Raw genomic sequence first — 13,834 nt, 5'->3', positions numbered from 1 at the left:
GAAGTGGGAACGGCAGAATTTAATCTTTTGTGTGTGTGGGTTCGCTATTTCCTTCTGTATTCTGAAGGAACGGGAGAGAGGGGCCCTGGAAGGGAGTGCTGGCCGGTGGGTGTCATGGGGGACTGGGGACTTGGTGTGTTTCCACCTGCCGCCCGCAGAGGGAGCCCTACTGACAGCTTGCTGTCTTGCGTTTGGGGCAACGCGTTTTGTTGGGGCAACGGTGACTGCCTCTCTCCACCCCAAGTCCGTCTGGTTATCTTTTTAAAAAATTCTTTTAATTTAAACTCAACATACAGTATAGTCTTAGCTTCAGGAGTAGAATCCAGTGTTTCATCTCTTACATATGACACCCAGTGCTCATCCCAAAAAGTGCCCTGCTTAATGCCCATCACCCATTTAGCCCATCCCCACCCACCCAGTTCCCCTCCAACAACCCTCAGTTCTCTTACAGAGTCTCTTGCGGTTTGTCTTCTTATCTTTAAGAAAAAATTTTTTAACATTTATTTTTGAGAGACACAGCGTGAGCAGGGGAGGGGCACAGAGAGGGAGACACAGAATCTGAAGCAGGCTCCAGGCTCCAAGCTGTCAGCACAGAGCCCAATGTAGGGCCCAAACTCACCAACTGTGAGATGATGACCTGAGCCGAAGTCGGACACTTAACCAACCGAGCCACCCACGCGCCCCTGTCTGCTTATCTTTGTAAGGTTCTGTTTTCAACAGTGTCCACTCACTTCTCCAAAAGGCATACTGCCTAGAACCCATGATACTTTTGGGGGCACACAAAACTGTTATTTCTTATAAAAATCAGGAAAAAAGTGAACTTTAATATGATTAATATTAACCATTAATAGCTAACTATTAATAAGTATTAATACTTAGGCCAATGCCAGTGTAAAATCTAATTTTTCTATCCTTATGAAGGAAGGGGCCCATAAAGGCCACAGGCCGAGGAAATTCATGCTGTTGGCCTCCCCTTCTCTGTCTAGTGCCCTGTGCAATCCCCCGTTCAGAGTGGGAGCACATTCCCCCCCCTGGTTCCTGTCTTGCTCCTGGGCTGCCTAGGATGTCCCCCAGAGCCTGGATGGGTGTGATCGCTCACCAGGGCCCGCGAGGGCAAGACCATCAGTACCCAGGAAATTTCTTTGTCACGTGCCCTTGTCCTGGGCACCTCCACCTTCTACTTCTCCCCTTTGCCCATCCACTCCCCCACTTGGAGTAAGGAGGAGCCTAGACCTAGGTTTATAAAGCACCCTGTTAGCCAGACAAACCATGTCAATTAAAGGTCTCTGGCCGAAAAGCAGTGAGAAGCAGCCCAGCCCAGTGCCCTCATGGCTGAGCCCACAGCTGTGGGCTTCCTTTCTCTGGGGCTGGCCGGTGGCTGAGCTAAGGTTACAGGGGAAACTTGGCAGGCCTCTAAGGATCTCAGATCATCCCACATTCTATCTTCTCTTCTATTTGCTCGCCTGAGCATGAGTATGGTTTCTGCCCACCCTTTTAGGATCTCCTTCCTTGCTTTTCCCGTATCTTATGCACAATTTGAGCTTTGAGAGTGTCACGTAATTTTTCCCATGGATTAAGTGCTGTAGATTAGATCCTTCGTGACAGGTGGATTCTGAGCCTAGCATTTTCTGAATTCTTGTTTCCCAGTCTTAAATCGGTCCCACGTCTCCTGCCCCCAGTGGAATCGATATCTTTTCTTGGGGTGCAGAAATCTGACCGTGCGACAGGCTCAAGATAAGCCCCATAAGAGCAACCAGAAGTGGAGAGACCAGGAGTGGTTGCTCTTGTGTAATCCCCTTGCAGGTGTTGGTATCTGTTGCCAAATACTGAAAGAGAAGCTGGTGCCAGCTGATTGTCATAAAAGCCTTCCCAGCACTTGTGGCTTGGGAGGCCAAGGACGCAGGGCACCTGATACGTGTGTGGAAACGATGCCCGAGAGATCAGCCCTTGTGAGGGGATGTTGACTGTCAATATAGACAGGTGAGTCTCTCTCTCTCTCTCTCTCTCTTTTTAAGAAAGCAAAGAATATTTGGAGAAAAAATTTGCTAGTGTCACCATACAAATTTCATGTTAAAAAGAAATCTGGAGGCCCCCTGGGTCAGAAAGTGGCAATGCTTCAACCTCAGGACATTCAGATTTGGGTTGATGGCTTTTTTTTTCCCCCCTCCTAGGTGGAGTTTGTTTGCTGTTCTGGTGAAGTTAAACCGTAGTTAAACAGTTTGCTGGGCAGTGTTATTATTTTGAAACGACGCTGGGCTTCCCGTGTCGGTGACCCGCTTAGAGGGAAAGCAGGGAGCCTGGGCCTGGATTTCAGACACGTCGTGTCACCGGAGTGGTGAGGAACGAGGGCATGTCTGCGTGCAGGTTCTGGCCCGGGCTGCTGATCGCACTGGGCTCCCTGTGTCCGAGAGGTTCACCATGTGGCATCTCCACGCACATAGAGATAGGTAAGTGCCAGCACCTTGCTGTGCTATTAGGACTCTAAATCCGTCTAAAGGCGTTGAGGAAGAGATGTACAGTCGGTCCTGTGTATTGATAACAAGTTCCCCCGGCTGCAGCCAGCAGCCAGGGGGTGGAGAGCTCGGGCTGTGACCCGAGTCAGGGGTGGGCAGGAAGCCTGGCAACGATGCATCTTTGATGATACGGTCCCTGGCTGTTGCTCTGGGTGGGCAGACGAGCTGGATGACCTGGGGGCTGCCCAGAAGCAGAACATCTGATCGAATGCAGAGAGGAGAAAGATGCGTGGAATTCTGTAAGAGAGGGGAAGATATTTTTGTTGTTTTGTATTTCCAAGTGTGCGGAAAGGCCACTTGTGGCCCCAAGAGTGTATCCCCTGAGTCAAGGGTTTGGCTGCAGGGAGGGGAAGGATGCGAGGGAGCTTGGCCACTGGCATTAGAGGTGCCCAGGATGAGGACAGCAGCTGGGAAGGACTGGCTACAGGCAGAGTATCGGATATTGGTGCACAGTACATTCAGTTCTCGTACGAAGGGCATTTGTACTATTTTTTAACTCCTGGAAAAAGTCAGCCATTTTATAATCTAAGCAGATGGGATTATATTCTGTAACAATTTTCGGATTAATTTCAGGTAATACCTGATGTCTGGGTTTACTTTTAGATAAAAACAATAATATTTTCTAGTTAGGCCACTTCCAGAAGGTCCAAAGCAGAACAACATTACAAATAAAGTGTGAAAACTTATCAGTGCAGGATAGACCTAGGTATTGAGTTCTAGCGCCCAAGAACCTATGATCACAGAATTTTACTGTCTGGAAGGGCAGTAGAGGTCACTGAGACCAGTCCCTGCGGTTCACGTACAAGGACATGGGTGTAGAAGAATCTCCCAGCTAGCTCGTTAGTGGGCTGGCCTGGGACTGGCTGTCCTGACAGCCAGTCCAGCATTCTTCCCAAAAACCTTTATTGCTAGCGAGAGTCAGGAAACAACAGAAAAGAGAATTAGACCAAGGTTCTAATACCAGCTCTGTAAACTAAGTACGTGCCACAAGAGCAGTTCATTTCCTCTCTGTTCCTCTCCTGTAGAGTAAGGAAGCCAAACTTGCCAATGAATTTGAAAAGTATTTTCCAAGTGTAAGGTCTGTGAAACTGAAATTGGCTAAAACTGTAAGTGGGCTGAAAGCAGAATCCCAAGCAGGCTCCAGGCTCTGAGCTGTCAGCACAAACCACAAACCCACGAACCATGAGATCATGACCTGAGCCGAAGTTGGACGCTCAACGGACTGAGCCACGCAGGTGCCCCAGATTTTGAAGATTTTTATGTAAAAGACAAAACTCCGACATTTACTAATTAGAGGGTTTTATAAATGTCTTGGTTCCTATTTTCACTTTTTCTATAAAGCCTGCGTGGAAGGTTGACATTCAGGCAAGTTAATTAGATTTGGCCTCATTCAGTGGTTTGGATTTGTAAATCACTGGAATCTTCTACACAGGTCATTTGTGTGGGCTGTGAGCTTGTATCGTATAGTATTAATGCTTCTAGTAGTGGCTGTGTTTTTGTATGGATTATAAAACTGGATGTGATGCACAATAAAAAATAAGGTATCACCCTTGGAAGTGACTTCACAAGGCATGTTCATCTTCTAGATTCTAAGAAGATTCAGGGTGTGGGTGTATGGGCATGTGGGTGGAGCAGGTGACCTGAGATGATTTTTTTTTTTTTTTTGGTCCATCTAATTGATGGAAAAAAAATTGAGAGTCATTGATTCATTCCATGCTTTCGGCCATGTGTCATATTTCCTGCTTAGGCTTATTTATCTCAGTGGGTTGTTGAGGCAAAATACAATGATGACACCTTCTGTTTACTGAGCTCCTAGTGTGTGTCAGCCATTGTGCTCATCACACAGCATTTATTTTGTGTGACTCTCTCAACAAACCTGTAAGGTGGGTATTATTTACTTAACTTTACTTAGGTGGGAACTGCTAGCTAGCCTAGCCAGGTCTATAGTGCTACCTAAGTAGAAAGTTCAAATCCCCGTGCGGATTTGATCTGTAGTTTAACAAAATAAACATCATAAGAATCTTATGCCTGATGAAAATTACTAGTGCGTACACACTTAATTTCCATTTCCCACTTCCTTGACAGTTACAACGGCAAAATTACATCTTCCTTTTAAAATATCTCGAGTAAGTTCTGTTTTCAGTTACAGTTGAATTTAATTGATTTAATATTTCAGGACACAGAGCTCTGGAGTTTCTTCACCTTCAAGATGGGAGAATTAACTACAAAGAGGTATAACGTTTACTTTTTCTCTCGCTCATTAACTTTCTTCCATCGGTGCCAAAAAACATTAATGACAAATCATAATATGAGAAACTGAGAAAGAATTGTCTAAGAATGGTGCGTCTTACTGTTTTTACAAAGAGAAGCCACACCTGAGATAAATTATTTCTCACCTCCTGACTGTGTGTTGTATAAAAATTGCATCTGTACAAGGAGCAGGAAGGATTTCTTCAGAAGTCCATGTTGAGAGGCTCTTCTGACGGCTCCTCCTACTGTATTCTTCATAGGACCATCTGGTGGCTTCTCTGGACCTGTCCTCAAATCGACTGCACCCATTCTGACCCTATACACTATTGCTAGTTCTATAGCTAAACAGTGTGCTGTGACAGAGGATTAAGTACTTCCATTTGATAAGAGTGGTTAACATTTGCTCCTGATGTCAGGATTGGATCCAATTATTGCCAGTAAGTCCCGATAATTCAGTATGGAAAGCAGGATGGTAACATAACTGAAATCTATCATATCTTCATGCCTCGTTTAGACGTTAGTTTTGACTTTCTTGACACTTCAACAGCAGTTGGTTATCCTCATTGACCCTGGTGGAAAGCAGCCAGGCAAGAGGGGGAGGAGGAAGATTGCCTAATTGATCATGCGAACGATCAATCCTGAGTGTGTACAGAGCGATTTTTCTAGTAGAAATATTCGTGCTTGTGTCACTAACTTAATTTGAAACATGAACTGGACACCGATCCTTCCCCTCTGCATCCGCCCTGATGCAAAGAGTCATGTCGTCATCAGAAATGACTAAGTGCCCTGAGTGCTTACCCTTCAGCTTTCAATTTATGAAGATCAGGATTACTTCACCTTTTCTGATACTATCCAATCCCTTTTCTTGATCTATTTTATATCTCTCTGTATGTGGGAATTGTTGCAGTATCATTTTCTCCCTATTCAAACCTGCTCTTCGGTAACTTCTGGACTCAATGGTACAGTTTGGTGAAATGATTCAGAAGGAAGTGGCCTGAAGGATGCCAGCTGTGTGCCTAGACTGTCCCCCACAGGCTGGAGATCTAGGGGCAGGCTCTGTGGAGTTTTGTTGGTTCTGGGGTTATCTTTTGTTAATATATTTTCTCTTTAAAGATTTGACTTACACAAAAAGAATAATGCATCAAGTGGAGAAAATCAGTTCATTAATTTATAAGAACTGTAAAAACAGCAAACTGACCTCACATTGGGCGTCATTATTGCCCTGCTACTTTTTTCCCATTGTTTTCTTAGTACTAAAATGTGGCTGATCTATAATGCTACATTACATATGTACAGCATCGCGATTCGACAATTCTATACCTTACTCAGTGCTCACCGTGCTAAGTGTGGTCACCACGCGTGCCCATGCATTACTACAATATTGTTGACTGTATCTCCTGTGCTGTACTTTCCATTTCCATGTCTTATAACTGGAAGTTTGTACCTCTTAATCGCCTTCACCTATTTTGCTGATCCCCTCCCGTCCATGACCTTCTCCCTGGCAGCCACCAGTTTCTTTGTATTTAAGAGTCTGTCTGTTCATGTGTTTCTTACATTTCCATCGAAGTGGAATCATGCTATTTCTTTCTCTGACTTATTTCATTTAGCACAATACCGTGGAGTCTACCCATGTTATCCCAAATTTCAAGATTTTATTCTTTCTTTTTGTCTGAGTAATATTCGTGTGTGTGTGTGTGTGTGTGTGTGTATAATCACCTCTCCTTTATCCATTCACATATCTATAGACACTTGGGTTGCTTTTATAGTTTGGCTCTTGTAAATAATGCTGCAGTAAACATAGGGTTGCATACATCGTTTTGAATCACTGTTTTCATTTGCGGGGCAGGCGGGGGGGGGGGGGCGGTAAATACCCAGTAGCAGAATTACTGGGTCATATAGCAATACTATTTTTAATTTTTTGAGGAGACCCCATACTGTTCTCCACAGTGGCCGCACCAATTTACATTCCCACCCACAGTGCACAAGGGTTCCTTTTTCTCCACATCCTTGCCAACACTTGCTGTTTTCTTGCCTTTTTGACTCTAGCTGTTCTGACAGGTGTGAGGTGATATCTCATTGTGGCTTTGATTTGCATTTCCCTGTGATTAGTAACGTTGAACATTTTTTCATCTGTGTATTGGTTATCTGTAGGTCTTCTTTTGAAAAATGTCTTTTCAAGTCCTCTGCCTATTTTTTAATGGGATTGTTTGATGTTTTGTTTTGGTGTTGAGTTGTGTAAGTTCTTTATGTTGTTTAGATATTAACCTTTTATGGGATGCATCATTTGAAAATATCTTCTTCCATTCAGTAAGTTACTTTGTTGTTTTATTGAGTTCTTTTGTGTGTTTCTTGTCTTTGTGTGTGTGTGTGTGTGTGTGCGTGCGTGCGCAAAATCTTTTTTTGTTTTGGCGTAGTTTCAATGGTTTCTGTTTGCTTTTGCTTCCTTTGCCCAAGGAGAGTTATCCATGAATATGTTGCTAAGGCCAATGCCCAAGAGATTACTACCTATGTTTTCTTCTAGGATTTTTATGGTTTCAGCTCTCCTATTTAGGTCTTTAATCTTTTCGGAGTTTATTTTTGTGTATGGTGTAAGAAAGTGGCCCGTTTTCATTCTTTGGCACATAGCTGTCCAGTTTTCCCAGTACCGTTTGTTGAAGAGACCGTCTTTTTCTCATTGTACATTTTGACTCTTTTGTCATAGAGAAATGGACCATATATGTGTGGGTTTGTTTCTGGGCTCTCTGTTCTGATCCGTTGACCTATGTGTCTGTTTATGTGCAAGTACCATTCTGGGCTGATTACTACAGCTTTGTAGTGCAGCTTGAAATCTGGATACACTCCAAGATTCCTCCAGCTTTGTTCTTCCTCAAGATTGCGTTGGCTGTTTGAGGCCTTTTGTGGTTTCACACAAATTTTAGGATTGTTTGCTTTAGTTCTGTGAAAAATGCCATAGGTATTTTGATAGTGATTGCATTAAATCTGAAGATTGCTTTGGGTCATATGGACATTTTAACATTATTAATCCTTCCAATCCATGAGCACGGAATATCTTTCCATTTCTGTCCTATTTAATCTCTTTCATCAATGTCTTATAGTTTTCAGAGTATAGGCCTTTCACTTCCTTGGTTAAGTTTATTCCTAGATATTTTGTTCCTTGTGGTGCAATCATAAATTAGATTGTTTTCTCAGTTTTTCTTTTTGCTACTTCATGATTCACATGTAGAAATGCTACAGATTTCTGCATATTAATTTTGTATCCTATAACATTACTGAATTCCTTTACTCTAATAGTTTTTCTTTTTTTTTTTTTTTGTAGTCCTCAGGGTTTTCTATATACAATATCCTATCATCTGCAAATGGTGACAGTTTTTTTCTTACCAGTTTGGATGCTTTTATTTCTTGTCTCATAGCTGCATCTAGAACTTTCGGTACTATGGTGAATAAATGTGGTAGGAGAGGACATCCTCGTCTTGTTCCTGAGTATGATGTTGGCTGTGGGTTTGTTCTACAAGGTCTTTATTATGTTGAGGTAGGTTCCCTCTACGCCCACTGTGCTGAGAGTTTTTATCATAAACAAATGTTGTATTTTGTCAAATGCTTTTTCTGGATCTCTTGAGATGATCATATGGTTTCAATCCTTTTGGTTAATGTGACCTACTACATTGGTTTTGAGAATATTGAACCACTTTTGAATCCTAGGAATAAATCCCATTTGATCATGGAATGATCCTTTTAGCATATTATTGAATTTGGTTTGTTAATATGGGTTGAGGACTTTTGTGTCTGGGTTCATCAGAGATGCTGGCCTGTAGTTCTCTTAGTAGTGTCTTTGCTTTTGGTATCAGGGTAAAGTTGGCCTCATAGAATGAATTTAGAGATTTACCTTCCTCTTCTACTTTTTGGAATAGTTTGAGAAGAATAGGTATTAACTCTTCTTTAAATGTTTGGTAGAGTTCACTTGTGAAGCCATCCAGTCCTGGAATTTTGTTTGGGAGTTTTTTGATTACAGATTCAATTTTGTTACTAATAATTGGTCTGTTCAAAATTTCTATTTCTTGATTCAATTTTGGAAGACTATGTTTCTATGAATTTTTCTATTCTAGTTTCTCCAATTTGTTATATAATTTTCATAGTATTTTATAATTCTTTGTATTTCTATGGTGTTGGCTATTTCTCCTTCATTTCTTATTTTACTCATTGAGTACTTGTCTTTGTTGATGAGTCTGGTTAAAGGTTTATTAATTCTGTTTTATCTTGTCTAAGAACTAGCTCTTGGTTTCATTGATTTATTTATTTCAGTTATTTCGGTTCTAATCTTTACTATCTCCTTCTACTAACTTTAGTCTCTATCTGTCCTTTTTCTAGTTCGTTTAGGGGTATGGTTTGATGCTTCACTTGAGATTTTTCTTGTTTCCTATAGTAGGCCTATACTGCTATAAACTTCCCACTTAGAGCTGCTATAAACTTTGCACCTCAAAGATTTCTTCCTTTTTAACATTTTTTTTTAATATTTATTCATTTTTGGGAGTGAGAGAGACCGAGCATGAGCAGGGGAGGGGCAGAGAGAGAGGGAGACACAGAATCAGAAGCAGGCTCCAGGCCCCGAGCTGTCTGCAGAGCCTGACGCGGGGCTGGAACTTACAGAGTGCGAGATCATGACCTGAGCCGAAGTCGGACACTCAACCGACTGAGCTACCCAGGCGCCCCAGATTTCTTCAAGTAGGCTCCGTACCCAATGTGGGGCTTGAACTCATTGACCCTGAGATCAAGAGTGGCACTCTCCACTGATTGAGCAAGCTAGGGGCTCTCCACAAAGATTTTCAGTCATTGTTTCCATTATGTATGTTTCCATATGTATTTTTTAATTTCTTCTTTGATTTCGTCATTGACCCATTGGTTGTTCACTAGCATGTTGTTGGGTCTCCATGTGTTTTTTTTCCCCCCTAGTTTTTCTTATAATTTCTAATTTCACACTGTTATGGTTGGACTTATTATATGTATTTATGTTCTATAAGAATACAGAATGTGGTGTTTTAACCATGAAATCATAGCAACGGTAGTTATTTGCTTTGTTGCTGTCCTTTCTGCCCTTCTTCCTTCTACCTGCCCATAGAAGAGGTTTTTTCTTTTCCAACTAGAGAACTGATAGATGCTCACCACAGAGAAAAATTTTGAGACTACCTGCATTAACACTTGGCTTTATATCATTCTGGGTGTCATCTCTTCATTTATTCGTACAACCCTCACCCCACCAAATTACACTCTGCACACTGCACCTTGTTATTTTTCATTTAATATATTGGTGATGTCTTTCCATGTCAGTAGAGAACTTCAGAATCACTGAGAACAAATACATATTTTTCTGTTATCCATAATGCACCATAATTCAATCAACCAGTTCTATATTTTAACTTTTCATTTGGAAGTAATTAAAGACCAATAGAAAAGCTGGAAAATCAGGCAATTCATTTATGCCCTTTACCCAGTTTCCCTAATTGTTGACAACTTACCATATTTCCCTTTTTATCCTTTGTGTTGTCAACCAAGGAAAGGAGGTGGAACTGAAAAGGAACAAAGGTCTTTATTTGAGTCTCAGAATTGCAATTGGGAGAGTACAGATTCTAGAATAACCAGAAAAGTGTGCTGCTCATTCAGGGAAACCAAGGAGTGTTTATGAGGGAAAAAGGAAGGGGTGATTCCATGATTTAGATAAAGGAGAGAAGGAAAAACCCTGCTAATTTGGTGCTGACCAGTTGAACAATTTCTGATGACTATCTTCTTGATTATTGGTGTTATCAATTAAAACTGTCCTCCTATGTATTAATTAACTTTGCTGCCCTGTTGAAATTTTATGAGCAACTGCTTGCAAATAGTTGCTGCTTCTGGCCCAGTTCAAGAGTTCATTCATTGGACAGGAAAACGGAATCTTTCATGTCCAGAGATTTCATGCAATTCCACATTATTTATACATATTGATTTCTTTCCCCTGAACCATTGGAGAGTAAGTTGTTGATGGGATACCCATTATCCTTTAACACATCATTGTGTATTTCCTGAAAACAAGGACGCTCCTATGTAACCACAGCATAATAATCACAGTCAGGAAATCAACACTGAACAACACTTTGACCCAATCCTCAGGTTTCATTCAAATCTCACCAGTTGTGTCTCAATAATCTTTATGGTTCCAGAACCAATCCAGCACCATGTGACCTACAACAGTTCCTCAGGCCCACCTTGTCTTTAATGACCTTGATATTCTGGAAAGGGCAAAGTCCAATAACTCTTTAGAATGCAACTTAATTTGGTTTTGTCTGATGGTTCTCCATGATAGACCCATTGCAGGTTATTTTTTGACAGAAATATCATAGAACATGGAGGTGATGCTGTATTCTCATTGGATTGTATCAGAAGGCTAACGATGTCGGGGCACCTAGGCGCTCAGTTAGTTAAGCATAGAACTCTTAACTTCCACTCAGGTCATGATTTCACAGTTTGTGAGTTTGAGCCCTGTATCACGCTCTGCGCTGACAGCATGGAGCCTGCTTAGGATTCTGTCTCCCTCTCTCTTTCTGCCCCCGCACCGCTGCTCATGCATGCTCAATCTCTCCAAAAAATAAAAAATAAAAATAAACTTAAAAAAATAAATTAACTAGAAAAAAGAAGGCTCACAATGTCAAGTGTACGGTTTCTGGTGATATTAACTTTTATTTCAGCTATTGTATTTTTCGTTTCTAGGATTTCCATTTGGCTGTTCTTCACATATTTCTCTCCTGAGACTGCTTTGGTGGTGGCTGGGGGAGGCGGGTTGTTTCAAGTGTGTTTGTGATTGAAGCAGTTTTATGATGGCTGCTTTAAATGTCTATTTTGAGAGAGACATTTCTTTAAATGTCTATTTTGAGAGAGAGAGCACGAGTGCGGGGTGGGGGCAGAGAGAGAGAGAGAGAGAGAGAGAGAGAGAGACACACAATCTGAAACAGGCTCCAGGCTCTGAGCTGTCAGCACAGAGCCCAATGTGTGGCTTGAACTCATAAATCATGAGATCATGACCTGAGCCCAAGTCAGACGCTTAACCGGCTGAGCCCCCAGGTTTCAGCCCCCCCTGAAACCTTCTATTTTAGCTGACTTCTTCCAGCACCGCTTTGGGAGGGGTCTGCAGTGGGCGGATACCCACCTCCTAACTCTCCTAACTGCCAACTGGGGGTAGAGGTCAAGGTTCCCCCTGGGGTCTCCACTGATGCCTCCCTGGCTGGGAGGGGTAGAAGTACCTAATACTGCTCCTCACCGTGGCCTCTACAGATGCTGGGGTGTGTGTCTTTTGGTGGTGAACGTCCTGCTCTCCCCTGGGCCTTTTCTGGTCCCACCCAGTGGGGATGGGGTGAGGTGCCATGTCACTGCCAGTTGGGATTGTATGTCTAGGATCTCCCCATGGTTTCTACTCACCCTGAGGCATAGGGATGGAAGACAGGACAGCACAGATGAAAGTCCTGGTAAAGGCGGGGCCACAGTCTTTTCTGTGTTGTTTGGCTGCAGTAGAGAGGCTGTTGTCTAAAAGTTTTCTGTCTTGCTAGTCTGCCTCTTTCCTGGTCGCATGGTTACAACAGGCTTTTGTTGTGGCTTTCATTTGTGTGTTTAGTCTATGCTCATAGGAGTTTCTAGTTTTTCTGGTATCCAGTTGGGGACATAAGAGGCCAAAAGAAAATCAAGAGAACTCTCCACGGTGTCGTCTTCAGGTCCTGAGTTTCCCCAGCCATCTGCATACTTCCCTCCACCTTCCAGAGGCTTCTAAGTCTCACTTTGCGCACAACATCCCGGGTTCTTAGTTATGTTTAGCAAGAGGGAATAAGAAAAGTGCATCTCTTCGATCTTCCCGGAAGCAGAAGTCTTAGTGATGTTAATTTTTTGGTAAGATGGGGTCTTTCCATTTTTACAATGGAAACTTAATAAGTATTTTCTACTTTTTCAAAAGGTTTATTCATTTTGAGAGGGGAGGAGAGGATGTGGCAGAGAGAGAGAGAGAGAGAAAGAAAGAATGAGAATATCCCAGGCAGATTCCACGCCGTCAGTGCATAGCCTGATGTGGGGCTCAATCCCATGAACCATGAGATCATGACCTGAGCCAACATCAAAAATTGGATGCTCAACCAACTGAGCCATCCAGGCGCCCCAGTATTTTCTATTTTTTAACTAGCAAGTAAATATTTTATGGGGAGAGATAGTAAGGTAATGTAAATACCCTGTTTTTCCCATCGGTTTTAGCATCCATTGATAATTCTTGCCTGAAATAATTATTATGATGGTGGCCAAATTGTTTATCTTATTCCATTATTCTTTCTACGTTTATCGACATTCTACTGTAAAGTAGAGCCTTTCCTTCTTCCGCATTCGTATATTTACTTATATCCATATACGTTCACGGATTTCTTTTTAATGGTTTGTATTACATTACTGTTGTTTATGTTGAGGCTTCCATTGTCCCAGATTCTGCCTCTAGTTGGCTTTGGTGTCTATTTATCTGCCTATTTATTTAAAACCATGAGTTCACCCCAAAATATCTCCAGTTATGATCCATCATCACCGGATTCGTTCTAGCCTTCTTATGTCTGTATCTGTGACTCCTTTCTCCAACAGTGAGAAGGCTGGCCTTTGTCGTTCTTGATACGTGTTCTTACGTGCTCAGTCCCCTTGTTTGTGGCCAGTTTCCTAACCATGTTTGGCAAACCCCTTCAGCCCTGGCACTGCTAGTGGAGTCCGTTTGGCCCAGAAACGAGACAAAACTAAACAGGAAAGACCTATAGGAAGGATTAATATCCTTAATTGCTCATGTATTTCATTGAAATTTCTTGATAGGTATCTTCAGGTTTGGAAACATTCACTTTTGGAGCCTGTTTTTTTTTTTTTTTTTTTCATTTTTGCTAATTTGGTAGGTGGAAGATGGTATTTTGTTAGAGATTTAATTGGCATTTTAGTGAATTAAGAATGAGGTTAAATATACTTTCAAGTGCTTATCAACTATTTCTAGTACTTATGTGAATCATTTATATCTTCTTGTTTTTCAATTAGGATATTTA

The 13,834-nt window shown here is 42.0% G+C and overlaps 1 protein-coding gene across 5 annotated transcripts in view; it reads left to right on the top strand.

Moving 5' to 3' along the window:
- Window positions 1–1,663: 1,663 nt before the first annotated feature.
- GPLD1 (glycosylphosphatidylinositol specific phospholipase D1) overlaps window positions 1,664–13,834 on the top strand; it is a 64,672-nt gene continuing 52,501 nt past the window's right edge. For 2 of the 5 annotated variants that reach the window (XR_008298777.1, XM_027040415.2), the window contains exons 1-3: window positions 1,664–1,980; window positions 2,172–2,447; window positions 4,690–4,745. Coding sequence is in view for 3 of the 5 variants with exons in the window: in XM_027040415.2 (XP_026896216.2) it covers window positions 2,351–2,447; window positions 4,690–4,745 (153 nt within the window). In the remaining 2 variants the exon portion in view is untranslated. Of the gene's footprint in view, window positions 1,981–2,171; window positions 2,448–4,689; window positions 4,746–5,023; window positions 5,201–13,834 lie in introns of those variants that run through there. The other 3 variants (XM_027040414.2, XM_027040412.2, XM_053223206.1) reach the window with 3 other exon arrangements.

The sequence above is a fragment of the Acinonyx jubatus genome, chromosome B2 (assembly GCF_027475565.1).
Source record: "Acinonyx jubatus isolate Ajub_Pintada_27869175 chromosome B2, VMU_Ajub_asm_v1.0, whole genome shotgun sequence".
Classification (NCBI taxonomy): Eukaryota; Metazoa; Chordata; class Mammalia; order Carnivora; family Felidae; genus Acinonyx; species Acinonyx jubatus.
Note: the sequence above shows the minus strand (reverse complement) of the source record. Positions and strands in the feature narration are given on the sequence as shown.